The sequence below is a fragment of the Anguilla anguilla genome, chromosome 5, assembly GCF_013347855.1.
Source record: "Anguilla anguilla isolate fAngAng1 chromosome 5, fAngAng1.pri, whole genome shotgun sequence".
In the NCBI taxonomy this organism is placed as follows: Eukaryota; Metazoa; Chordata; class Actinopteri; order Anguilliformes; family Anguillidae; genus Anguilla; species Anguilla anguilla.
Window position 1 is genome coordinate 4,374,320 of NC_049205.1, and position 26,923 is coordinate 4,401,242.

At 43.1% G+C, this 26,923-nt stretch overlaps 2 protein-coding genes across 2 annotated transcripts; both read right to left on the reverse strand.

Annotated features, from left to right (window-relative positions):
* Window positions 1-18,689: 18,689 nt before the first annotated feature.
* Window positions 18,690-23,392, reverse strand: LOC118227236. Its single transcript, XM_035417451.1, has 11 exons — window positions 23,273-23,392; window positions 22,829-22,950; window positions 22,612-22,673; window positions 22,339-22,439; window positions 21,831-21,966; window positions 21,552-21,709; window positions 21,147-21,268; window positions 20,676-20,737; window positions 20,404-20,504; window positions 19,780-19,931; window positions 18,690-19,537 (listed from the first exon to the last, which is right to left on the reverse strand). The coding sequence occupies exons 3-11, from the start codon at window positions 22,671-22,673 to the stop codon at window positions 19,415-19,417; spliced, it is 1,017 nt and encodes a 338-aa protein (XP_035273342.1). The 5' UTR covers window positions 22,829-22,950; window positions 23,273-23,392; the 3' UTR covers window positions 18,690-19,414.
* On the reverse strand, window positions 22,713-26,333 carry LOC118227473. Its single transcript, XM_035417973.1, has 13 exons — window positions 26,217-26,333; window positions 25,773-25,894; window positions 25,556-25,617; window positions 25,283-25,383; window positions 25,020-25,101; window positions 24,746-24,900; window positions 24,302-24,423; window positions 24,085-24,146; window positions 23,812-23,912; window positions 23,549-23,630; window positions 23,423-23,427; window positions 22,829-22,950; window positions 22,713-22,718 (listed from the first exon to the last, which is right to left on the reverse strand). The coding sequence occupies exons 3-13, from the start codon at window positions 25,615-25,617 to the stop codon at window positions 22,713-22,715; spliced, it is 900 nt and encodes a 299-aa protein (XP_035273864.1). The 5' UTR covers window positions 25,773-25,894; window positions 26,217-26,333.
* Between the last annotated feature and the right edge of the window lie 590 nt (window positions 26,334-26,923).

Here is a 26,923-nt window from a genome sequence, read left to right on the forward strand (position 1 = left end):
ATGAAGCGCTTGCAGGAGTAGCTTCGGGTGAGGTTGGAGCAACTGCGGTCTGGGCATTAGTAGTTGTTGGAACACTTGTAGCAGTTTGGAAGTCAGTTGTTGTTGGAGCGCTTGTACTCAGGGCATTGATTGATGTTGGATGCATTGTTATAGACAGGGCTTCAGATGTTGTTGAAGCACTTGTAATGGAGGCTGCAGGTGTTGTTGGAGCATTTGTTGTAGTGAGGGCTATACTTGTTGTTAGAGCATGTGTTGTATGAAATTCAGTTGTTTTTGGAGGACTTGTAGTCAGGGCTTGAGTTGTTGTTGGAGTCGTTCTTGTACTAGGAGTTTTAGTTGTTAATGGAGCACTGGTAGTGGTAGGAGCTTCAGTTGTCGTTAAAATATTTGTGGTTGTTAGGGCTTCAGTTTTTTGTGAAGTACTCGTGGTCAGGGCAATAGTTGTTGTTGGTGGTCTTGTTGTGGTAGGGGCTTCAGTGGTTGTTTGAGCACTTGTTGTAGTTGTAGTCATTGTGGTTGTTGGAGGGCTTGAGGTGGTTGGGGCTTCTATTGTACTTGGAGCACTTGTTGTTGCTGGGGCTGTAGTTGTTGAAACGGTGCTTGTTGTGGTAGGGGCTTCAGTTGTTGTTGGAGCACTTGTTGTAGTTGTAGTCATTGTGGTTGTAAGAGGGCTTGTGGTGGTAAGTACTTCTGTTGTTGTTGGAGCACTTGTTGTAGTTGGAGCCGTAGTTGTTGTTTGAGTGCTTGTTGGGGTAGGCGCTTCTGTTGTTGTTGGCGCACTTGTTGTAGTCGGCGCAATTGTTGTTGTTGGAGGGCTTGTTCTTACAGGTGCTTCTGTTGTTGTTGGAGCACTTGTTGTAGATGGGGCAATTGTTATTGTTGGAGGGCTTGTGGTGGTAAGGGCTTCAGTTGGTTTTGGAACCGTAGTTGTTGTTGGACGGCTTGTTGTGGTAAGGGTCATAATTGTTGTTGGAGTGATTGTTGTTGTGGGGGCTTCAGTTGTTTTTGAAGCCAAAGTTGTAATTGAAGAGCTTGTTGTGTTAGGGGTTTCAGTTGCTGTTGGAGCACTTGTTGTAGTCAGGGCCATAGTTGTTGTTGGAGGGTTTGTGGTGGTTGGGGCTTCTGTTGTTGTTGGGGCTGTAGTTTTTGTCACAGGGCTTGTTGTGGTAGGGGTGTCAGTTGTTGTTGGACCACGTGTTGTAGTTGGGGCCAAAGTTGTTGTTGTCACAGGGATTGTTGTGGTAGGGGCTTCAGTTGTTGTTGGAGTACTTGTTGTAGTTGGAGCCATTGTGGTTGTTAGAGGGCTTGTGGTGGCAGGTGCTTCTGTTTTTGTTGGAGCACTTGTAGTTGGAGCCGTAGTTGTTGTTGGAGGGCTTGTTGTGGTCGGCTCTTCTGTTGTTGTTGGAGCACTTGTTGTAGTCGGGGCAATTGTTGTTGTTGGAGGGTTTATTGTGGTCGGCGCTTCTGATGTTGTTGGAACCATTGTTGTTGTTGGACGGCTTGTGGTGGTAAGGGCCATAGTTGTTGTTGGATTGGTTGTTGTTCTGGGGGCCTCAGTTGTTGTTGGAACCATAGTTGTTGTTGGAGGGTTTGTTGTGGTAGGGGTTTCAGTTGTTGTTGGAGCACTTGTTGTAGTCGGGGCTGTTGTTGTTGTCACAGAGCTTGCTGTGGTAGGGGCTTCAGTTGTTGATTGAGCACTTGTTGTAGTTGGAGCCATTGTGGTTGTTGGAGGGCTTGTGGTGGTAGGGGCTTCAATTGTTGTTGGACCACTTGTTGTAGTTGGAGCCATAGTTGTTGTTGGGGGGCTTGTGGTGGTAGGCTCTTCTGTTGTTGTTGAAGCACTTGTTGTAGTTGGGGCAATTGTTGTTGTTGGGGGGCTTGTGGTGGTTGGGGCTTCAGTTGTTGTTGGAACACTTGTTGTCAGGGCCATAGTGCTTGTTGGAGTGCTTGTGGTGGTAGGTCCTTCAGTTGTTGTTGGAGCACTTGTTGTAGTGAGGGCAATGGTTGTTGTTGGAGGGCTTGTGGTGGTAGTGGCTTCAGTTGTTATTGGAGCACTTGTTGTAGTTGGAGCCATAGTTGTTGTTGGAGGGCTTGTTGTAGTAGGCGCTCCTGTTGTTGTTGGAGCACTTGTTGTTGTTGGGGAAATTGTTGTAGTTGGAGGGCTTGTGGTGGTAGGGGCTTCAGTTGTTGTTGGAGCACCTGTTGTAGTTGGAGCCGTATTTGTTGGAGAGCTTGTTGTGGTAGGGGATTCTGTTGTTGTTGGAGCACTGGTTGTTGTCAGGGCAATTGTTGTTGTTGGAGGGCCTGTGGTGGTAGGGGCTTCTGTTGTTGTTTGAGCACTTGTTGTTGTTGGAGGACTTGTTGTGGTAGGGGCTTCAGATGTTGTTTGCGCACTTGTTGTAGTCAGGGCCACAGTGGATGTTGGAGGGCTTGTGGTGGTTGGGGCATCTATTGTAGTTGAAGCACTTATTGTTGTTGGGGCTGTAGTTGTTGTCACAGGGCTTGTTGTGGTAGGGGTGTCAGTTGTTGTTGTACTTGTTGTATTCAGAGCCATTGTTGTTGTTGGAGGGCTTACGGTAGGGGCTTCTGTTGTTGTTGGAGCACTAGTTGTTGTTGGAGGGCTTGTTGTGGTAGGTGATTCTGTTGTTGTTGGAGCACTGGTTGTTGTCAAGGCATTTGTGGTTGTGGGAGGGCTTGTGGTGGTAGGGGCTTTTGTTGTTGTTGGAGCACTTGCTGTAGTTGCAGTTGTAGATGTTGTTGGAGGGCTTGTTGTGGTGGGCGATTCTGTTGTTGTTGGAGCACTGGTTGTTGTTGTGGCAATTGTTGTTGTTGGAGGGCTTGTGGTGGTAGGGGCTTCTGTTGGAGTTGGAGCACTTTTTGTAGTTGGAGCCATAGTAGTTGTTGGAGGGTTTGTTGTAGTAGGCGCTTCTGTTGTTGTTGGAGCACTTGTTGCTGTTGGGGCAATTGTTGTAGTTGGAGGGCTTGTGGTGGTAGGGGCTTCTGTTGTTGTTGGAGCACCTGTTGTAGTTGGAGCCGTATTTGTTGGAGAGCTTGTTGTGGTAGGGGATTCTGTTGTTGTTGGAGCACTGGTTGTTGTCAAGGCACTTGTTGTTGTTGGAGGACCTGTGCTGGTAGGGGCTTCTGTTGTTGTTGGAGCACTAGTTGTTGTTGGAAGGCTTGTTGTGGTAGGGGATTCTGTTGTTGTTGGAGCACTGGTTGTTGTCAAGGCAATTGTTGTTGCTGGAGGACCTGTTGTGGTAGGAGCTTCTGTTGTTGTTTGAGCACTTGTTGTTGTTGGAGGACCTGTTGTGGTAGGGGCTTCAGATGTTGTTTGTGCACTTGTTGTAGTCAGGGCCACAGTGGTTGTTGGAGGGCTTGTGGTGGTTGGGGCATCTGTTGTAGTTGGAGCACTTGTTGTTGTTGGGGCTGTAGTTGTTGTCACAGGGCTTGTTGTGGTAAGGGTGTCAGTTGTTGATGGAGTACTTGTTGTATTCAGAGCCATTGTTGGTGTTGAAGGGCTTACGGTAGGGGCTTTTGTTGTTGTTGGAGCACTAGTTGTTGTTGGAGGGCTTGTTGTGGTAGGTGATTCTGTTGTTGTTGGAGCACTGGTTGTTGTCAATGCATTTGTTGTTGTGGGAGGGCTTGTGGTGGTAGGGGCTTCTGTTGGAGTTGGAGCACTTGTTGTAGTTGGAGCCATAGTAGTTGTTGGAGGGTTTGTTGTAGTAGGCGCTTCTGTTGTTGTTGGAGCACTTGTTGCTGTTGGGGCAATTGTTGTAGTTGGAGGGCTTGTGGTGGTAGGGGCTTCAGTTGTTGTTGGAGCACCTGTTGTAGTTGGAGCCGTATTTGTTGGAGAGCTTGTTGTGGTAGGGGATTCTGTTGTTGTTGGAGCACTGGTTGTTGTCAAGGCACTTGTTGTTGTTGGAGGACCTGTGCTGGTAGGGGCTTCTGTTGTTGTTGGAGCACTAGTTGTTGTTGGAAGGCTTGTTGTGGTAGGGGATTCTGTTGTTGTTGGAGCACTGGTTGTTGTCAAGGCAATTGTTGTTGCTGGAGGACCTGTTGTGGTAGGAGCTTCTGTTGTTGTTTGAGCACTTGTTGTTGTTGGAGGACCTGTTGTGGTAGGGGCTTCAGATGTTGTTTGTGCACTTGTTGTAGTCAGGGCCACAGTGGTTGTTGGAGGGCTTGTGGTGGTTGGGGCATCTGTTGTAGTTGGAGCACTTGTTGTTGTTGGGGCTGTAGTTGTTGTCACAGGGCTTGTTGTGGTAAGGGTGTCAGTTGTTGATGGAGTACTTGTTGTATTCAGAGCCATTGTTGGTGTTGAAGGGCTTACGGTAGGGGCTTTTGTTGTTGTTGGAGCACTAGTTGTTGTTGGAGGGCTTGTTGTGGTAGGTGATTCTGTTGTTGTTGGAGCACTGGTTGTTGTCAATGCATTTGTTGTTGTGGGAGGGCTTGTGGTGGTAGGGGCTTTTGTTGTTGTTGGAGCACTTGCTGTAGTTGCAGTTGTAGATGTTGTTGGAGGGTTTGTTGTGGTGGGCGATTCTGTTGTTGTTGGAGCACTGGTTGCTGTTGTGGCAATTGTTGTTGTTGGAGGGCTTGTGGTGGTAGGGGCTTCTGTTGTAGTTGGAGCACTTGTTGTAGTTGGAGCCGTAGTTGTTGGAGGGCTTGTTGTGGTGGGTGATTCTGTTGTTGTTGGAGCACTGCTTGTTGTTGTGGCAATTGTTGTTGTTGGACGGCTTGTGGTGGTAGGGGCTTCAGATGTTGTTGGAGAACCTGTTGTTGTTGGAGCACTAGTTGTTGTTGGAAGGCTTGTTGTGGTAGGGGATTCTGTTGTTGTTGGAGCACTGGTTGTTGTTGGGGCTGTAGTTGTTGTCACAGGGCTTGTTGTGGTAAGGGTGTCAGTTGTTGATGGAGTACTTGTTGTATTCAGAGCCATTGTTGGTGTTGAAGGGCTTACGGTAGGGGCTTTTGTTGTTGTTGGAGCACTAGTTGTTGTTGGAGGGCTTGTTGTGGTAGGTGATTCTGTTGTTGTTGGAGCACTGGTTGTTGTCAATGCATTTGTTGTTGTGGGAGGGCTTGTGGTGGTAGGGGCTTTTGTTGTTGTTGGAGCACTTGCTGTAGTTGCAGTTGTAGATGTTGTTGGAGGGTTTGTTGTGGTGGGCGATTCTGTTGTTGTTGGAGCACTGGTTGCTGTCGTGGCAATTGTTGTTGTTGGAGGGCTTGTGGTGGTAGGGGCTTCTGTTGTAGTTGGAGCACTTGTTGTAGTTGGAGCCGTAGTTGTTGGAGGGCTTGTTGTGGTGGGTGATTCTGTTGTTGTTGGAGCACTGCTTGTTGTTGTGGCAATTGTTGTTGTTGGACGGCTTGTGGTGGTAGGGGCTTCAGATGTTGTTGGAGAACCTGTTGTTGTTGGAGCACTAGTTGTTGTTGGAAGGCTTGTTGTGGTAGCGGATTCTGTTGTTGTTGGAGCACTGGTTGTTGTCAAGGCAATTGTTGTTGCTGGAGGACCTGTTGTGGTAGGAGCTTCTGTTGTTGTTTGAGCACTTGTTGTTGTTGGAGGACCTGTTGTGGTAGGGGCTTCAGATGTTGTTTGTGCACTTGTTGTAGTCAGGGCCACAGTGGTTGTTGGAGGGCTTGTGGTGGTTGGGGCATCTGTTGTAGTTGGAGCACTTGTTGTTGTTGGGGCTGTAGTTGTTGTCACAGGGCTTGTTGTGGTAAGGGTGTCAGTTGTTGATGGAGTACTTGTTGTATTCAGAGCCATTGTTGGTGTTGAAGGGCTTACGGTAGGGGCTTTTGTTGTTGTTGGAGCACTAGTTGTTGTTGGACGGCTTGTTGTGGTAGGTGATTCTGTTGTTGTTGGAGCACTGGTTGTTGTCAATGCATTTGTTGTTGTGGGAGGGCTTGTGGTGGTAGGGGCTTTTGTTGTTGTTGGAGCACTTGCTGTAGTTGCAGTTGTAGATGTTGTTGGAGGGTTTGTTGTGGTGGGCGATTCTGTTGTTGTTGGAGCACTGGTTGCTGTCGTGGCAATTGTTGTTGTTGGAGGGCTTGTGGTGGTAGGGGCTTCTGTTGTAGTTGGAGCACTTGTTGTAGTTGGAGCCGTAGTTGTTGGAGGGCTTGTTGTGGTGGGTGATTCTGTTGTTGTTGGAGCACTGCTTGTTGTTGTGGCAATTGTTGTTGTTGGACGGCTTGTGGTGGTAGGGGCTTCAGATGTTGTTGGAGAACCTGTTGTAGTTGGAGCCGTAGTTGTTGGAGAGCTTGTTGTGGTAGGGGATTCTGTTGTTGTTGGAGCTCTTATTGTTGTTGGGGCTGTAGTTGTTGTCACAGGGCCTGTTGTGGTAGGGGTGTCAGTTGTTGTTGGAGTACTTGTTGTATTCAGAGCCATTGTTGTTGTTGGAGGGCTTACGGTAGGGGCTTCTGTTGTTGTTGGAGCACTAGTTGTTGGAGGGCTTGTTGTGGTAGGTGATTCTGTTGTTGTTGGAGCACTGGTTGTTGTCAATGCATTTGTTGTTGTGGGAGGGCTTGTGGTGGTAGGGGCCTTTGTTGTTGTTGGAGCACTTGCTGTAGTTGCAGTTGTAGATGTTGTTGGAGGGCTTGTTGTGGTGGGCGATTCTGTTGTTGTTGGAGCACTGGTTGTTGTCGTGGCAATTGTTGTTGTTGGAGGGCTTGTGGTGGTAGGGGCTTCTGTTGTAGTTGGAGCACTTGTTGTAGTTGGAGCCGTAGTTGTTGGAGGGATTGTTGTGGTGGGTGATTCTGTTGTTGTTGGAGCACTGCTTGTTGTCGTGGCAATTATTGTTGTTGAACGGCTTGTGGTGGTAGGGGCTTCAGATGTTGTTGGAGAACCTGTTGTAGTTGGAGCCGTAGTTGTTGGAGAGCTTGTTGTGGTAGGGGATTCTGTTGTTGTTGGAGTACTTGTTGTTGTTGGAGGGCTTACGGTAGGGGCTTCTGTTGTTGTTGGAGCACTTGTAGTCAGGGCCATAGTGCTTGTTGGAGTGCTTGTGGTGGTAGGTCCTTCAGTTATTGTTGGAGCGCTTGTAGTAGTGAGGGCAATTGTTGTTGTTGGAGGGCTTGTGGTGGTAGTGGCTTCAGTTGTTGTTGGAGCACTTGTTGTAGCTGGAGCCATAGTAGTTGTTGGAGGGCTTGTTGTAGTAGGCGCTTCTGTTGTTGTTGGAGCACTTGTTGTTGTTGGGGCAATTGTTGTAGTTGGAGGGCTTGTGGTGGTAGGGGCTTCAGTTGTTGTCGGAACACCTGTTGTAGTTGGAGCCGTATTTGTAGGAGAGCTTGTTGTGGTAGGGGATTCTGTTGTTGTTGGAGCACTGGTTGTTGTCAGCGCAATTGTTGTTGTTGGAGGACCTGTGGTGGTAGGGGCTTCTGTTGTTGTTTGAGCACTTGTTGTTGTTGGAGGACCTGTTGTGGTAGGGGCTTCTGATGTTGTTTGCGCACTTGTTGTAGTCAGGGCCACAGTGGTTGTTGGAGGGCTTGTGGTGGTTGGGGCATCTGTTGTAGTTGGAGCACTTGTTGTTGTTGGGGCTGTAGTTGTTGTCACAGGGCTTGTTGTGGTAGGGGTGTCAGTTGTTGTTGGAGTACTTGTTGTATTCAGAGCCATTGTTGTTGTTGGAGGGCTTACGATAGGGGCTTCTGTTGTTGTTGGAGCAATAGTTGTTGTTGGAGGGCTTGTTGTGGTAGGTGATTCTGTTGTTGTTGGAGCACTGGTTGTTGTCAATGCATTTGTTGTTGTGGGAGGGCTTGTGGTGGTAGGGGCTTTTGTTGTTGTTGGAGCACTTGCTGTAGTTGCAGTTGTAGATGTTGTTGGAGGGCTTGTTGTGGTGGGCGATTCTGTTGTTGTTGGAGCACTGGTTGTTGCCGTGGCAATTGTTGTTGTTGGAGGGCTTGTGGTGGTAGGGGCTTCTGTTGTAGTTGGAGCACTTGTTGTAGTTGGAGCCGTAGTTGTTGGAGGGCTTGTTGTGGTGGGTGATTCTGTTGTTGTTGGAGCACTGCTTGTTGTCGTGGCAATTGTTGTTGTTGGAGGGCTTGTGGTGGTAGGGGCTTCTGTTGTAGTTGGAGCACTTGTTGTAGTTGGAGCCGTAGTTGTTGGAGGGCTTGTTGTGGTGGGTGATTCTGTTGTTGTTGGAGCACTGCTTGTTGTCGTGGCAATTGTTGTTGTTGGACGGCTTGTGGTGGTAGGGGCTTCAGATGTTGTTGGAGAACCTGTTGTAGTTGGAGCCTTAGTTGTTGGAGAGCTTGTTGTGGTAGGGGATTCTGTGGTTGTTGGAGCACTTGTTGTTGTTGGAAGACTTGTTGTGGTAGGGGCTTCAGATGTTGTTTGCGCACTTGTTGTAGTCAGGGCCACAGTGGTTGTTGGCGGGCTTGTGGTGGTTGGGGCATCTGTTGTTGTTGGGGCTGTAGTTGTTGTCACAGGGCTTATTGTGGTAGGGGTGTCAGTTGTTGTTTGAGTACTTGTTGTATTCAGAGCCATTGTTGTTGTTGGAGGGCTTGTTGTGGTGGGCGACTCTGTTGTTGTTGGAGCACTGGTTGTTGTCGTGGCAATTGTTGTTGTTGGAGGGCTTATGGTGGTAGGGGCTTCAGTTGGTGTAGAACCTGTTGTAGTTGGAGCCGTAGTTGTTGGAGAGCTCGTTGTGGTAGGGGAATCAGTTGTCGTTGGAGCACTGGTTGTTGTCAGGGCAATTGTTGTTGTTGGAGGGCTTGTGGTGGTTGGGGCTTCTGTTGTTGTTTGACCACTTGTAGTTGTTGGAGGGCTTGTTGTAGTCAGGGCCATAGTGGTTGTTGGAGGGCTTGTGGTGGTTGGGGCTTCTGTTGTTGGAACACTTGTTGTTGTTGGATCCATTGTTTTTGTTGGAGGGCTTGTTGTGGTAGGGGCTTCAGTTGTTGTTGGCGCAATTGTTGTAGTCATAGCCATAGTGGTTGTTGGAGGGCCTGTGGTGGTTGGGGCTTCTGTTGTAGTTGGAGCACTTGTTGTTGTTGGGGCTGTAGTTGTTGTCACAGGGCTTGTTGTGGTAGGGGTATTAGTTGTTGTTGGAGGGCTTGTGGTAGTAGGTGCTTCTGTTGTTGATGGTGCACTTGTTGTAGTCGTAGCAATTGTTGTTGTTGGATGGCTTGTGGTTGTAGGGGCTTTAGTTGTTGTTGGAGCATTAGTTGTACTTGGAGTCATAGTGCTTGTTGGAGGGCTTTGTGTGGTAGGGGCTTCTGTTGTTGTTGGAGCCATAGTTGTTGTTTGAGGGCTTGTTGTGGTAGGGGCTTCTGTTGTTGTTGAAGCACTTGTTGTTGTTGGAGCCGTAGTTGTTGTTGGAGAGCTTGTTGTGGTAGGTGATTCTGTTGTTGTTGGAACACTTGTTGTAGTCGGGGCAATTGTTGTTGTTGGAGGGCTTGTGGTGGTAGGGGCTTCAGATGTTGTAGGAGAACCTGTTGTTGTTGGAGGGCTTGTAGTGGTAGTGGCTTCAGTTGTTGTTGGAGCACTTGTTGTTGTTGGATCCATAGTTGTTTTTGGAGGCCTTGTTGTGGTAGGGGCTTCAGTTGATGTTGGCGCAATTGTTGTGGTCTTGGCCATAGTGGTTGTTGGAGGGCTTGTTGTGGTAGGGGCTTCAGATGTTGTTGGAGAACCTGTTGTAGTTGGAGCCGTAGTTGTTGGAGAGCTTGTTGTGGTAGGGGATTCCGTTGTTGTTGGAGCACTGGTTGTTGTCAGGGCAATTGTTGTTGTTGGAGGGCTTGTGGTGGTAGGGGCTTCTGTTGTTGTTGGAGCACTTGTTGTTGTTGGATCCATAGTTGTTGTTGGAGGGCTTGTTGTGGTAGGGGCTTCATTTGTTGTTGGCGCAATTGTTGTAGTCATAGCTATAGTGGTTGTTAAAGGGCTTGTGGTGGTTGGGGCTTCTGTTGTTGTTGGAGCACTTGTTGTTGGGGCTGTGGTTGTTGTCACAGGGCTTGTTGTGGTAGGGGTATCAGTTGTTGTTGGAGCACTTGTTGTAGTTGGAACCATAGTGGTTGTTAAAGGGCTTGTGGTGGTTGGTGCTTCTGTTGTTGTTGGAGAACCTGTTGTAGTTGGAGCCGTAGTTGTTGGAGTGCTTGTTGTGGAAGGGGCAATTGTTGTTGTTGGATAGCTTGTGGATGTAAGGGATTCAGTTGTTGTTTGAGCATTAGTTGTAGTTGGAGTCATAGTGCTTGTTGGACGGCTTGTGGTGGTAGGGGCTTCAGATGTTGTTGGAGAACCTGTTGTAGTTGGAGCCGTAGTTGTTGGAGAGCTTGTTGTGGTAGGGGATTCTGTTGTTGTTGGAGCTCTTGTTGTTGTTGGAGGACTTGTTGTGGTAGGGGCTTCAGATGTTGTTTGCGCACTTGTTGTAGTCAGGGCCACAGTGGTTGTTGGAGGGCTTGTGGTGGTTGGGGCATCTGTTGTTGTTGGAGCACTTGTTGCTGGGGCTGTAGTTGTTGTCACAGGGCTTGTTGTGGTAGGGGTATCAGTTGTTGTTGGAGTACTTGTTGTATTCAGAGCCATTGTTGTTGTTGGAGGGCTTGTTGTGGTGGGCGACTCTGTTGTTGTTGGAGCACTGGTTGTTGTCGTGGCAATTGTTGTTGTTGGACGGCTTGTGGTGGTAGGGGCTTCAGTTGTTGTAGAACCTGTTGTAGTTGGAGCCGTAGTTGTTGGAGAGCTCGTTGTGGTAGGGGCTTCTGTTGTTGTTGGAGCACTTGTTGTTGTTGGATCCATAGTTGTTGTTGGAGGGCTTGTTGTGGTAGGGGCTTCATTTGTTGTTGGCGCAATTGTTGTAGTCATAGCTATAGTGGTTGTTAAAGGGCTTGTGGTGGTTGGGGCTTCTGTTGTTGTTGGAGCACTTGTTGTTTGGGCTGTGGTTGTTGTCACAGGGCTTGTTGTGGTAGGGGTATCAGTTGTTGTTGGAGCACTTGTTGTAGTTGGAACCATAGTGGTTGTTGGAGGGCTTGTGGTAGTAGGTGCTTCTGTTGTTTTTGGAGCACTTGTTGTAGTCGGGGAAATTGTTGTTGTTGGATTGCTTGTGGATGTAGAGGATTCAGTTGTTGTTGGAGCATTAGTTGTAGTTGGAGTCATAGTGCTTGTTGGAGGGCTTCTTGTGGTAGGGGCTTCTGTTGTTGTTGGAGCCGTAGTTGTTGTTGGAGGGCTTGTTGTGGTAGGGGCTTCTGTTGTTGTTGGAGCACTTGTTGTTGTTGGAGAGCTTGTTGTGGTAGGTGATTCTGTTGTTGTTTTAGCACTGGTTGTTGTCAGGGCAATTGTTGTTGTTGGAGCGCTTGTGGTGGTAGGGGCTTCAGATGTTGTTGGAGAACCTTTTGTAGTTGGAGCCGTAGTTGTTGGAGAGCTTGTTGTGGTTGGGGATTCTGTTGTTGTTGGAGCACTGGTTGTTGTCAGGGTAATTGTTGTTGTTGGAGGGCTTGTGGTGGTAGGGCCTTCTGTTGTTGTTGGACCACTTGTTGTTGTTGGAGGGCTTGTTGTGGTAGGGGATTCAGTTGTTGTTGGAGCATTAGTTGTAGTTGGAGTCATAGTGCTTTTTGGAGGGCTTGTTGTGGTAGGGGTTTCTGTTGTTGTTGGAGCCGTAGTTGTTGTTGGAGGGCTTGTTGTGGTAGGGGCTTCTGTTGTTGTTGGAGCACTTGTTGTTGTTGGAGAGCTTGTTGTGGTAGGTGATTCTGTTGTTGTTGCAGCAGTTGTTGTACTCGGGACTATGGTGGTTGTTGGTTGCTTTGTGGTGGTAAGTGCTGTAGTTGAGGTTATAGTTGTTGTTGCAGGGCTTGTTGTTGTAGCGGCTGTAGCTGTTGTTGTAGCATTCGGTGCTCCTGTCGCTCCGTTGATTTGCCAGCAAATACAGACTTTGGTCATCAAAGGAATAGGAGAAATTTTTTTTATTTGCGGACATTTTACATTGGGTATATATACACACACACATATTAATATTACAACACTTGTGGTCTATTTTATTAATATTTTTTTCCGGCAGGGATTTTAAGTCTCACATTTAGGATCTTTAAATTTTCTCACTCGTTACTGGTGTACTTTTCTGAGAAGAATCCCATTATTTTTAAGAAATCTTTTTGACTTTTTAAGTGTTAACATTTTGAAAAATTATGCTGTTATTCAAGATGCTTTGAACTATCTTCCTTTTTTGAATGTGTAATTACAGTATTCTGCCAAATATTATTCAAGTGACAACCGATATCAGACTTTTAACGATATTTGCTCGTACTAATTAAACAATTCTAGCTTTCCTTGAAATTAATATGTATTGTTTTTTTTCCATGGGAACTACGTCTTTTTTCACTTCTTTGTGTTTAGCTTCAAATTTATTGGCAAATAACAAAAATAAAAACATGAATCATGAACCCAAAGTTTGGTTACAGACTTACCCACTGTTAATAAGATGCTTATTGCTTTCTTCATTTTACTTCCATGGTATCTAGAGGGAAACCTAACAGAGGATATAAATCAATGGCCATGCAAACAGAGATGTCACTGATTATGCAAATAGCTTTCCTTTCTTCTGTAAGCAGATATATTCACTTTTTGTTTGCTTTCAGTGAGTTGTTGAAACCTTAATACATGTATAGCCTATTCATGACAGCACATGCTTATTTTGTGCCTGCTACAATGACTTTTTATGATTTCCGATACTGTTCAAGATAATCCCATAGATTGTGTCATACTGTGATGCAAGATGTTCCAGATTTCTTCAAACCACTATTCACCCTGTCCTTACCAATTAATGTCATGAATGACTTATTTCTACACAATTTGATTTACAGTGAAAAGTATATGGTGATATTGGTCAAGCAATAAAGGTATAAAGTTTATGTGGGTTTTCATTTATAGTTGATTAGTCGCCTACATAACAGGGTTGTACTCCTCGGATGTCTATAATGCATTATTAAGTTACAGAAATACAGCCATCAGTTAAGGACTGCCACTTAAAAAATCTAAAAACTAAAAAACAATCTGACAATAATGGGTGTCCAATTATTGTGCATTCAGGATTTTATTATTGACATTTGCAAAAGTTATTCACGTGAAAATGTTGAATTCTCATGAAGATTCATGATTTCATGTCACATATTTTCTTTTCAGACGCAGATATTTTCATTCACATTTGAAAAAAGCCAGTCACACATTAATATGTCTAGTTTACATGACATTTTCTTTCTTCATGTGAATATTTTGATTCACATGTGAAAATGTTTGATTCACATGTGAAATGTCAAATTTCACAAGTGAATTTTTTTGTAAGGGAATTCTACACTTTTTAAAATAAGAACTATAACATTAAAATGATAGGAAGTTGGTGCTTAAAGGAATGCTTATATTATATGCTATAGTCTTTTTCTTATTCTAAACTGTTATGACTATATGAGCTAGTATAAGTATATTTGCTTATTTCATTTTTTTTGTGTGTGTGTGTGTGAAATAAGCTCAGTTAGCTCAGAAGTTATCATTTTTTCTGGACCTGAAACGTGAATGTTTCACCTTGGATAACCAATTGCAAATAAAATAGTTGTAATTAGTATCCAGTGCAGATCTTTCGAGTTTATTTCTCATGACACAATGCTTAAAGCTTTCAATTTAAAGTGCAAAATGACTGAAGCTGAAAGATTTTATTTTAATTCTAAAATAATTTATTTTGAAAGAGCACCTCACATTTTCAGTAACCAAATTCACCATATAAGTCATTTGGTGTCAACAAAATCTCAATTTTATAGATTTCTTTTTTCTTTTTTTTAAATTGTGAAACCCTATAGGCTAATCAAATGGTATAGCTATAGGTCTATGTTTCATGTAAACTTTGGGGAAGACTGTACCGTCTAGTCTAGTGTTGTGAAATTTCAGGTCTCACAAGCTAGTCAAGCGAGTCAAATTATTAATTCATATGAAAATATTGATGGTGACATGTCTCCCAATCTTCCCCAAACCATCACGGATGGGTAGAGCCTTTTTATTATGAAGGAGGAGATATTATGACTGATCTGTTTTGACTGTGTAATAAACAGATCAAACATTATTTATGTATCTTTCAATGTTTCTGATAAATTGCTCATTCATAATAGTTTCCTATTACCAGCCAGTAATTATACCTCCAAGACCAATGTGGGTAGATTCTACCTGCAAAACTCCACCGTATGGTCTGATAAAATAACGTCCCCATAATCTCATCCCTTTTCTGCAAAAGTTGTTTCTCATATTTTATGCACTCTCTAAAATCAGCTCAATAGATTATGTAGTCTAAGTGATATCATATTCAAAATAATATAAACATTCATTGATAATATAATCTGTCTCCTCTCTTCAGTTCATAAAGTCAAACTCACCCCCTCTTCTTTCCAAAGTACATATCTCTCTGGTCTGGAAAGTAGAATCCACTAGTTTGCTTCGAAAATCTTTCTAGTGTACAGTCACTCCGTCAAAGTAGAAAGCACAACTGAACTTAAGTGCGATGAATTAGCGTTCTGGCGGTTGGTATCTGACGGGAGGTTATTTAAAGGTGCGCTCAACATATTAGGGTGGGTTCAAGGGGTGTACATTTCTAAGTGATGTGACTACAGCTACTACGTCTGACTCATAGGACAGGGTGTGTTAATTGCGTACGTGTAGAATGAGCAAGAACATTGCCAAAAATAAACCAAGAATAGGCATGTGCATGCCAAAGAGGTTGTTATCTGCTATGATGCCGTGTGGACTTGAACACAATTCCGCTTGAAAGGAGGTCCCTTCAAACCGAGCGGCAGTGTAGCATAATGGTATAATGTAGTACCATAATGGTATAATGTAGTGTAATGGGTAAGGAGCTGGTCTTGTTACCTAAAGGTCACTGGTTCTATTACCAGGTAGGACACTGCCATTTTACACCCCTGAGCAAGGTACTTAACCTGCATTGCCCAGCTGTATAAATGGATGCAAATGGAAATGTAAAAGTTGTAAAAAAAAAAAAAAAAAAGGTTGTGTAAGTCGCCCTGGATAAGAATGCCTGTGATCAGTAATCAAGATATCATCCAAATGCAACTTAATCATACTTTACACCTCATCCGGGATATCAGAGCCTATCACTTTTGACCTGTGATTCCCACTGATTTGAATTGTATATATAATTACAATTATAACTATAATGTGTGTGTGTGCATGTATTTTTAACATTTCTCTGTGGTAAAATTGTTCTTTTGTTAGACTGCATAGCAAAGCAGGTGTCCATGATAGCTTGCTATCATGGGTGTTTGTTGTGTTTCATCATTAGAGGTCCAAAGACAGTTCATAAGGGTGATGAAGACCCTGACATGGCTGGTGCGAGCAAAGGAGCTGATTATTCTCACATGAATGGAATCTGTGCTTTTACGCACACTGTAAAACCAGTTTGAACAGGCTGGGTCACTACAGTTAGACCTATTGTTGCAGGCAATGATGCACCTTGTTGAATCCATGCCATTAATAATTCATGTTGTCCTGGAGGCAAAACAAGGTCCTCCTTGAAACTAGACTGGTTTACCTAATAATGTGAATGGTGAGTGATTTTTTAAAACTAACACTTCACAAAACATCTTCCTGTACCAAAAGGGAGGCATTTAAATCCTTTATTAAGGGTCACACTATTAACTTCACAAGCTCAAAAAGCAAAAAATCTTAAAAGTTCACAATGTTGAAGTCAAAAATGTATTCAATTTCATTTTCAGAAACCTTATTCTGAAGTTTATCAAGAACTACTGCTTCTAAAAGCATAATCTGAAGAATTATCAGCCTCTGAGGCAACTGCAGAAAGATTTCAGCAGTCATTCTTTGATCAGGGAGAAAAACATTCAAAGACTTTAGCACAGTGTATAAAGAAACTACAAGCAGAAAGATCTGTTATAACATTAAAAAACCGATGAAGGGGATCCTATGGTAGAACCTGTTGTAATAAATGAGACCAATCAATCAAATCAATCAAATTTTATTTGTATAGTGTATTTTACAACAGTTGTCACAATACGCTTTACAGACAACCCTAGCCTAAACCCCCACAGGAGCAAGCCTAAGGCAACAGTGGCAAGGAAAAACTCCCTGTCGCAGATGGGGAGAAACCTTGGAAGGAACCAGGCTCAAGGGGGAAACCCATCCTCCTCTGGTCGGCTCAGGGTGCCGACTGGTGACCAGCATGTCAGCCAGTTTATGCACAAGATATGATATGTGATGTGGCTCAGATGATGGGTGGGGCCGGGTGGCGGTGATGGGGAACAGCAGGTGGCGGCAGATGTGGGCAGGGTGGAGGCAATGATGAAGGAGGGGCTGGACCGCAGAGGTGGGGGAGACCAGACGACTCTCGAAGCACTCTCGAGGGTTGGGGCAAGAGCCCCGCCGGCAGCGTGGGGAAGAGGGTGGAAACGGCAATTAGGGAATTTGAAATATAGCAGACAGTGAGTAAAGTGGCAGTGATATGTATTGGGGGGACCCCGCCAGGAGTAGAATATGGCTGCATATCTACTAGGACAGGGATGGATAGCCCATGCAGTCATGAGGGGTAGACAATCATACCCGCCTATCAAGAGCCAGCCCATGTAAAGTCGGGTCACAGCTGATTGACAGGTGACAGTAAGGAAAGGATTGCCACCTACAAAGCTCTATGACTACAGGCTTCTCGCACCCTGTCTCCAGACTACAACTGATTGTAAGCCTGAGCATAGAGGTGCGTTTTTAATCTAGATTTAAATATTGAGACTGTGTCTGACTCCTTTATAAATTTGGGAAGCTGGTTCCACAGTAGTGGGGCCCTGTAGGAGAAAGCCCTACCACCTTTTAGGTTCTTGGAAATTCTTGGGACTACCAAGTAGCCTGCGCCTTGGGATCGGAGTGACCTTGTGGGCTTATAAGGTAAGAGCAGATTAGATATGTACACAGAGACATTCAGTGTCGTTTAGAAAAAAATCACATAGCTCCAATTAAGGGGCATCATGCATAGAATTTACATGAATTTCGTCCTAAATTTCATCGTAGGACCAGTTACTCATCTGTGCATAAGCATGGTTCATAAAATATGCATACGAATGAAAAAGTTTCGTAAATCCCACATACGCATGTTGCATTTTTAGGTCACAAATATCCCTAAAAGCACGCGTACATGAATGCACTTTAGGACCCCACCCAGGGAAGTCCCATCAATTCAGCTTATATGGTCACTAATCTCATTTTGCTATTTAAATCACTTGGAGATGGCAGTAAAATGCTGCTAAGTTATGTAATTATTATTGTAGTAAAAAACAAAGAAACATGATGGCAGAAGTAAAAAAAAAAAATGGCAGAGAGTAAAAAGAATTATCTGAATTAAAAGGCTGGTGACGAAGGTGCAGGCAAGCACACACCTATTGTTTGGTTCCATCGGCAGTACTGTGTCCTGAAAAACAAAATATCTGTATTGGCAAGCTGCGACAGAGCTCTGGGTAAAAGGTATTGACTCATCCTGAAGAGCAAGAATGTTCTCGATGTGTATCATTACTTTTGCAAAGTCTGACAACAGTGCTCGGTCCCTTGCTCACGCATTAGTTTTTATAGTCACGTCTATAATGAGTTAATATTGCACAGCTGTAGAGCAATTTGCATATATATATATATATATATATTTGCTAGTGCAATCACCCACCCATTATGGACCCACCCATTGCTCAATGGTTTTGGGTACTGTCTATGACTCTGTGTCTTCCCTTAGAATTATACACTCTCTAAAAGGTAAATGGGTTGCTTTGCTTCATAAAACTCTAAAAGGATTTTTACAAACATATTATTATTATTATTATAACTATTATTATTATTATTGTTATAATTATAACTATTATTATTATTATTGTTGTTATTATTATTATTATTATTATTATTATAAATTTATTAATTCATTATATGTTTGTAAAAAAAAAGTCCTTTTAGAGATTTATGAAGCAAAGTAACACGCTGAGAAAGTGTTTAAATGAAATGTCTGATTATAGGCATTTGATTATAAGTTCTGTGTGTCTGGCTGTATGAGAATTAGGCTTCAAGTGTCCCAGATTTTTTCTTGAACCAAAATGGAACCGTAATCAGCTTTCCACATTTTGAAGATAGATATGGATTTGTATGATTGACACAACTCCTTTAGTCTTATATTTATAAAAGTATTCCAAGCTCACACCAGGAGAGGATGATGGTACAATTGTTAAGCAATTAACACTGCTAAACTTATTTGTCTCATACTTTGGTGTCAGAATGTGCTCGGAAAGGTACGGAGGGCGGTGGTGCAGTGGGTAGCACTGTTGCCTCACAGCAAGAAGGTCCTTGATTTGAATCTCGGCCAGAACCTTTCTGAGTGGAGTTTGCATGTTCTCCCCCATGTATGTGTGGGTTTCCTCCCTGTAGTCTGGTTTCCTCCCAGAGACATAATTGGTTAATTGGAAAGTCAAAATTGCCCTGGGTGTGTGTGTGTGTGTGACTTATTGAGCCCTGTGTATTCCTGCCTCTCACCCAATGCATGCTGGGACAGGCTCCAGCACCTCCTGCGACCCTGACCAGGATACGCGGGTATGGATAATGGATGGATGGATGAAAAGTACAGATGTTAGTTTGTATTCCTTTTCTTAGTGATAGTGGAAAAAGTCTTCTTGTGAGATTTCCCTCATCCTGGCATGTAAATTCTGATGTTCTGTTGAATGTTCCCATGCTAATGTCAAATAAAAAACCATGTAAACAAGGTTGTAAAAAAATAAACTAATCTTTATTTAGAACCCACAATACAGATGATTACTACATACCATTATAAACAGAATAACAAAATATAATCTTTTTATTATTTTGAAAAATGTGTGCAGTTTACTGGCTGTGAATTATTTATTCAAATAAACATACAATAAGTTAATTGATCTAATATCAACATTTTGATTTAAAATACTTGTAATAATAAACAATATTATTTATTCCTGTATGTACGATTACAGCCTGGAATAGTTTTGTAACTCCTGCACATATTCAGTACATCTTCATTTTAAATACAGTTGGAGAGATGCATATAGTAAAATAAACATAAGGATTTAAATCATTTTCATTTGTAAACTTTAAATTACAAGTCAAATGATAATTGATTAAATCTAACAAATTGCATCAATATTGCATTGACTTTGCAACATGCAATACATAGTTAACCTTTAATTAAATAAAAATAATGCTTCATAGAAAGATAAATATATGCAGATTTACATTTGAATACCTGGGTATAACGTAGCTGAGAATTTAGGATAATTCTCATATTTAACCCATATTAATAAATAAAGATAAATATCTTACACCATCCAGCCATGCAGTTGCTATGTATCATATGTGTAAGAACATTATAATAAGACATCAATCATAATAAAACTTGGTTTTCAGATTCCAGCTGAACATCCAAGCTCCACCCTCTCAGAGGGGACGTGGCAGGTAAGATTCTCAGATGGGATGTGTAATATTGGGGCGCATCATACTTGGATGCACCGCATACTGCTGTATGTGGTAGGCGTGCCTCCTGCGCCAACGTCTCTTAATGGCCGCACAGCAACCACACAGCAGGCACTGCAACACAGAGGCAGAGAACGTCAGAGAGAGAGAGATACAGGGAGTGAGAGAGAGAGAGAGAGAAAGAGAGAGAGAGAGAGAGAGAGAACACACACCGCAACACAAAGTGAAAGTCAGAGCAAGAGAGGGAGCACTACCTCAAATACAGGGGAGTGGCTCACTGAGACAGAAGAAGAAAGTCATAGACAATGCTAACAGTTCCGACACACACACACACACACACACACCGCAGTACTTACACAAAGGAGGATCCAGAAGGGGAGGAGGATGATGGCGATACCGCAGGGGATGATGATGGCCAGGGCCCATCCAGGGAACCTGCCTGCAGTACTTGTGATCAGCAGGAGGACAGGGCTGCTTGTGGTGGTGGGGGCTGCGGTGGTGGCCAGACCTGAAAGTGCAGGCGCAATGAGTGATTAAAACTAGCGGGCAGGAATTGCACCCAGCTAAAAGCCTGCTTTTCAGCTCCAGAAGGTGGATTTCCTGGAAACGCACAAGTAATTTTTACCGTGACATGCACCTCAGTGAAATAATCAACCTGCAAACAACATATGTAGTCTGGACAGAACGATTTTCAGTGATGTTGGAGCAGTAACAGGTGAATTTCTAGGAAAACACCACAGCTGTCTTTTCCACTCTAACACGCCCTTCATGGAATTCAAAATCTTGCTTACAACACGTATAATCTGAACAGGGAGTAAAAAGTAATGTGCGCAGCTGTACATCTGTGAGTGGTCAGAGATGACACAATGAGAAGGTCACTCTATCAAATACAATTTTATTAAACTACAGCAAATCATGTTTCATGATGCAAGGACAGCATGATTTTCAGCATGAGTTGATGAGTGCCAGGAGAAACTTACCACTAATTGCCAGTATCGCAGCCAGGAAGTTGCTTGGTAGGTTGATGTCACCTTCCCGAAAGATATACTCCACACTGGCATTAATCACATTGAGCCCGTTGCTGCAGGAAGACGTGAAAAGGCAGAATTTAAGAAGTTTGCCCCGTGCTTATCAAATGCACTTTTAGATTTTTATATTTACCACAAGCGTGAGTTCGCAACTTTTCTCAATGAAGATATGTCAATATTGCAATGAACAAAGTCATACCAGAAACCCCAGGTTTGTGACTTACGTATAATTTCCTTCTGGGAAGGTGAAAGGATTTGCATTAGGGCTGTTCAGCAATGTGTTCAGCTGGAGGTTGAACAAAAATCAATGAATTAAAAGATCATCCTCACTGCTATGTGCAGCTTCATCCTTCAGCCATAGAAATAAGAATAATTTTTACAGAAGTTTATAGACACATAATATATCCAATGAGGAGTCATCCAAGCCTGATTACCTCAGATAAACCATGAACGAATGAAGTTTAAACAAAGAATAGCAGAACCTACAACCTGTAGGTTCATGATGGTAGTTACCCATCCATCTACAGGAGGATGGCAACTGATATAGTGCAAGTAGGAGTAGGAAGGCAGAAGACCGCAAGTTACAGTAGGACAGTAGTTTCAGTTATGTTGGGCCCTATAAAGAATGTTCTGATCTACAATTAAAGTTGTTTGTTCCCACATTACTGTGCTGCATGCTGACAGGCTAGGCTTACCAACTTGTTTGCGGAGTCCTGAATGAGTTTTTGCGTTTCGTTCCTGAGATCAAATTTCTCTGGAAAGGTCACGTTGAGTATCTGATAGTTCAGTTTCAAAGCGAAGATATGATCTGATATTTCTGAGGGAAAAGGACAGGAGGGAGATTTTTTTTTATAAATTTCTTTTTGGTTATGCATTGTCACATCTCAATAGATTTGAAATAGTGTCATTTCAGTATTTCCATGCAAAATTCTGAATATTTTTGAAGATGTTATGGACTGAGTGACAGTTTATAAAAGGATAATGTGTTATTGAATAATATTTTTGTATAACATGAAAAAGAGTCCTAGAAAAGTTGATAAATAAAAATTTTGTAAAGGTGACAATGGACAGTAGCAGAAATGTGTGGAAGTGAGACTTACTTTCATACGTGAGATCCTGAATCCTCACTGGATTATCCAGCGCCCTTGTTTGACGAAATTTCAGCAAAGCGCTGACCTGGGAGAGAACCTGACTCTCAGTGGGGACGGGTTTGAGGGTGTGGAACACAAATCGGAGAAAGATGAAAACCATGCCACGACTGTAGAAACAGAGGGAAGTAAAATTTGGATTAGTGCTCCATGAGAGGATAAATTGAACAGATAGCTTATGAGATTCATGTTACCCCAACTCTGAAACCAAAGATTAAAGTGGAAGCATACACTGTAGGTGCTGCTGTGATGGACGTTGGTGCTACTGGAATGGGTGGAACAATATGAGTGGCTGGGCGAGAAGTCGTCGGAGCAACAGCTGAAGGTGTCGTAGGAATGACAGGGGAAGCTGTAGTGGGGGCAGGACCTGAAAGTGCAGAAACAATGTGATGCTGAAATGACTCACACAAGAAATTTATCCAGCAAAAAGGTTGATTTTCAGTGATGTTCAAGCACTAACAGGTGAATTTATAAAAATTAAAAAAAACACACAGCTGTTCTTTCCAATGTAACACACACTTCAGGGAATTCATAATCTTCCTAACAACACATATAATCTGAACAGAAACTAAACAGTAATCTTGGCAGCTGTAAATTACTGAGTTGTCAGTGCCAAAAAAACAAAAAGGTCACTATATGAAATACAATATCATGAGTTGAAGTAAATCAAATCATGTTTTATTGTACCAAGAACAGCCTGATTTTCAGCATGAGATGATGGGTGCCAGGGGACACTTACCACTAACTGCCAGTATCGCAGCCAGGAAGTTGCTTGGTTGGTTGATGTTACCTTCCTGATAGACATACTCCTCATTCGCACGAATCTCATTGGGCAGGTGGCTGCAGGAAGACGTGAAAAGACAAAATTTAGGAGGTTTGCCCCGTGCTAATCAAATGCAACTTTTGTAGATTTTACCTCAAGTATTAACATGCAACTTTTCTCCAATAAGACATGTTAAATTCATATTGTGATCTACAAAATCATGCCAGAAGTCCCAGGTTTGAAACTTACGTGAAATTTGCTTGTGGGAAGGTGAAAGGACTTGCATTAGGTTGGATCAGCAATCCGTTCATCTGGAGGTTGAAGCAGAAATAAAGAGGTGAGTGAAAATGTTACAGCTGGACACCAGTTTAGTACTGTCAGGGTCTCTGCAGAGAATGTTCTGGTCTACGATTAAAGTCTGTTTGTTGCTACTTTACTGTGCTGCGTGCGGACAGGCTAGGCTTACCAGCTTGTTGACCGAGTCCTGAATGCGCGCTTGCGTCTCCGTCCTGAGATTAACATTCTCTGGAAAGGTCACGTCATTGATCTTGTAGGCCAGGCTCAAAGCGAAGGAATTATCTGATAACCCTGAAAAAGAAATGATTGGAAGGATATTCTTCAAAAACAAATTTGGGTTTGACTTTTTATTGTAACACGTCAAAGCATTCAGTTTGTATCACTGAGGTAACACCATCATCTGTAACGATGTCGCTGTATGAAGAATTCTCAACTTCAATAAATAATCTTTTGACAGAGTCACACTCTATAAAATGATAAAAAGATAATATAACATTGAATAATATTCTTGCTGCACTTTTTAAATAAGGTCCAATGAAAGTACTGAATTAAAGATGGCTGAAAAATGCAGAGGAACACTTGCAAAGACGGGGTGTGTGGATGTGTTACGTACGCTCATATGTGAGATTCTGCACCCTCACGGTATCATTCAGCCGGATTTCATCACCATTCAAGAAAGGACTGCCCTTTGCCAGAACATCACTCTCACTGGGGACGGTGTTGTTGGTGTGGAACACAAGTCGGACATAGATAAAAACTGGACCCACACTGCAGAAACACATGGAGATGACATTAGGATTAGAAGTCCAGCAAACCACAGATTTGACAAAGAAATGATTTCACAAGGAAGACCCCAACACTAAAACGAAACATAAAGATGGAAACATACACTGTACGTGGAGCTGCTGTGGTGGTCACTGCTGGAGAATTCGTTGTGGCAATCACAGGGGAAGCTGTAGTGGTTGTAGGACCTTAAAGTACAGAAACAATGAGACACTGAAATGAACCAAGCAAGAGTGGTCAGTTCTCACAAAATGAGAAGGTCACTCTATCAAATACAATATCATGAGTTGAACTACAGAAAGTCATGTTTTATGATGTAAGAACAGCATGATTTTCAGTATGAGATGATGGGTGCCAGGGGACACTTACCACTAACTGCCAGTATCGCAGCCAGGAAGTTGCTTGGTTGGTTGATGTCACCTTCCTGATAGACATACTCCTCATTCGCACCAATCTCATTGGGCAGGTGGCTGCAGGAAGACGTGAAAAGACAAAATTTAGGAGGTTTGCCCCGTGCTAATCAAATGCAACTTTTGTAGATTTTACCTCAAGTATTAACATGCAACTTTTCTCCAATAAGACATGTTAAATTCATATTGTGATCTACAAAATCATGCCAGAAGTCCCAGGTTTGAAACTTACGTGAAATTTGCTTGTGGGAAGGTGAAAGGACTTGCATTAGGTTGGATCAGCAATCCGTTCATCTGGAGGTTGAAGCAGAAATAAAGAGGTGAGTGAAAATGTTACAGCTGGACACTAATTTAGTACTGTCAGGGTCTCTGTAGAGAATGTTCTGGTCTACGATTAAAGTCTGTTTGTTGCTACTTTACTGTGCTGCGTGCGGACAGGCTAGGCTTACCAGCTTGTTGACCGAGTCCTGAATGCGCGCTTGCGTCTCCGTCCTGAGTGTAACATTCTCTGGAAAGGTCACGTCATTGATCTTGTAGGCCAGGCTCAAAGCGAAGGAATTATCTGATATCCCTGAAAAAGAAATGATTGGAAGGATATTCTTCAAAAACAAATTTGGGTTTGACTTTTTATTGTAACACGTCAAAGCATTCAGTTTGTATCACTGAGGTAACACCATCATCTGTAACGATGTCTCTGTATGAAGAATTCTCAACTTCAATAAATAATCTTTTGACAGAGTCACATTCTATAAAATGATAAAAAGATAATATAACATTGAATAATATTCTTGCTGCACTTTTTAAATAAGGTCCAATGAAAGTACTGAATTAAAGATGGCTGAAAAATGCAGAGGAACACTTGCAAAGACGGGGTGTGTGGATGTGTGACGTACGCTCATATGTGAGATTCTGCACCCTCACGGTATCATTCAGCCGGATTTCATCAACATTCAGGAAAGGACTGCCCTTTGCCAGAACATCACTCTCACTGGGGACGGTGTTGTTGGTGTGGAACACAAGTCGGACAAAGATAAACACTGGACCCACACTGCAGAAACGCATGGAGATGACATTAGGATTAGAAGTCCAGCAAACCACAGATTTGACAGAAATGATTTCACAAGGAAGACCCCAACACTAAAACGAAACATAAAGATGGAAACATACACTGTACGTGGAGCTGCTGTGGTGGTCACTGCTGGAGAATTCGTTGTGGCAATCACAGGGGAAGCTGTAGTGGTTGTAGGACCTTAAAGTACAGAAACAATGAGACACTGAAATGAACCAAGCAAGAGTGGTCAGTTCTCACAAAATGAGAAGGTCACTCTATCAAATACAATATCATGAATTGAACTACAGAAAGTCATGTTTTATGATGTAAGAACAGCATGATTTTCAGTATGAGATGATGGGTGCCAGGGGACACTTACCACTAACTGCCAGTATCGCAGCCAGGAAGTTGCTTGGTTGGTTGATGTCACCTTCCTGATAGACATACTCCTCATTCGCACCAATCTCATTGGGCAGGTGGCTGCAGGAAGACGTGAAAAGACAAAATTTAGGAGGTTTGCCCCGTGCTAATAAAATGCAACTTTTGTAGATTTTACCTCAAGTATTAACATGCAACTTTTCTCCAATAAGACATGTTAAATTCATATTGTGATTTACAAAATCATACCAGAAGTCCCAGGTTAGAAACTTACGTGAAATTTGCTTGTGGGAAGGTGAAAGGACTTGCATTAGGTTGGATCAGCAATCCGTTCATCTGGAGGTTGAAGCAGAAATAAAGAGGTGAGTGAAAATGTTACAGCTGGACACTAATTTAGTACTGTCAGGGTCTCTGTAGAGAATGTTCTGGTCTACGATTAAAGTCTGTTTGTTGCTACTTTACTGTGCTGCGTGCGGACAGGCTAGGCTTACCAGCTTGTTGACCGAGTCCTGAATGCGCGCTTGCGTCTCCGTCCTGAGTGTAACATTCTCTGGAAAGGTCACGTCATTGATCTTGTAGGCCAGGCTCAAAGCGAAGGAATTATCTGATATCCCTGAAAAAGAAATGATTGGAAGGATATTCTTCAAAAACAAATTTGGGTTTGACTTTTTATTGTAACACGTCAAAGCATTCAGTTTGTATCACTGAGGTAACACCATCATCTGTAACGATGTCTCTGTATGAAGAATTCTCAACTTCAATAAATAATCTTTTGACAGAGTCACATTCTATAAAATGATAAAAAGATAATATAACATTGAATAATATTCTTGCTGCACTTTTTAAATAAGGTCCAATGAAAGTACTGAATTAAAGATGGCTGAAAAATGCAGAGGAACACTTGCAAAGACGGGGTGTGTGGATGTGTGACGTACGCTCATATGTGAGATTCTGCACCCTCACGGTATCATTCAGCCGGATTTCATCACCATTCAAGAAAGGACTGCCCTTTGCCAGAACATCACTCTCACTGGGGACGGTGTTGTTGGTGTGGAACACAAGTCGGACAAAGATAAACACTGGACCCACACTGCAGAAACGCATGGAGATGACATTAGGATTAGAAGTCCAGCAAACCACAGATTTGACAGAAATGATTTCACAAGGAAGACCCCAACACTAAAACGAAACATAAAGATGGAAACATACACTGTACGTGGAGCTGCTGTGGTGGTCACTGCTGGAGAATTCGTTGTGGCAATCACAGGGGAAGCTGTAGTGGTTGTAGGACCTTAAAGTACAGAAACAATGAGACACTGAAATGAACCAAGCAAGAGTGGTCAGTTCTCACAAAATGAGAAGGTCACTCTATCAAATACAATATCATGAATTGAACTACAGAAAGTCATGTTTTATGATGTAAGAACAGCATGATTTTCAGTATGAGATGATGGGTGCCAGGGGACACTTACCACTAACTGCCAGTATCGCAGCCAGGAAGTTGCTTGGTTGGTTGATGTCACCTTCCTGATAGACATACTCCTCATTCGCACCAATCTCATTGGGCAGGTGGCTGCAGGAAGACGTGAAAAGACAAAATTTAGGAGGTTTGCCCCGTGCTAATAAAATGCAACTTTTGTAG

Excerpts from the sequence above, each read along its gene's own strand:
- LOC118227236 (XM_035417451.1), bottom strand. The coding sequence starts at position 22,673 with ATGAACGGATTGCTGATCCAACCTAATGCAAGTCCTTTCACCTTCCCA. Across the intron at positions 21,710-21,830 it reads ATCACAGCAGCACCTACAGT|TCGTGGCATGGTTTTCATCT; the intron begins GTATGCTTCCAC and ends CTGTTTCTACAG. Across the intron at positions 20,505-20,675 it reads TTCCCAGAAGGAAATTATAC|CAACGGGCTCAATGTGATTA; the intron begins GTAAGTCACAAA and ends GTCTTCCTGCAG.
- LOC118227473 (XM_035417973.1), bottom strand. The coding sequence starts at position 25,617 with ATGAACGGATTGCTGATCCAACCTAATGCAAGTCCTTTCACCTTCCCA. Across the intron at positions 24,147-24,301 it reads AGGACTCGGTCAACAAGCTG|ATGAACGGATTGCTGATCCA; the intron begins GTAAGCCTAGCC and ends TTCAACCTCCAG. Across the intron at positions 23,631-23,811 it reads TGCGATACTGGCAGTTAGTG|GTCCTACAACCACTACAGCT; the intron begins GTAAGTGTCCCC and ends CTGTACTTTAAG.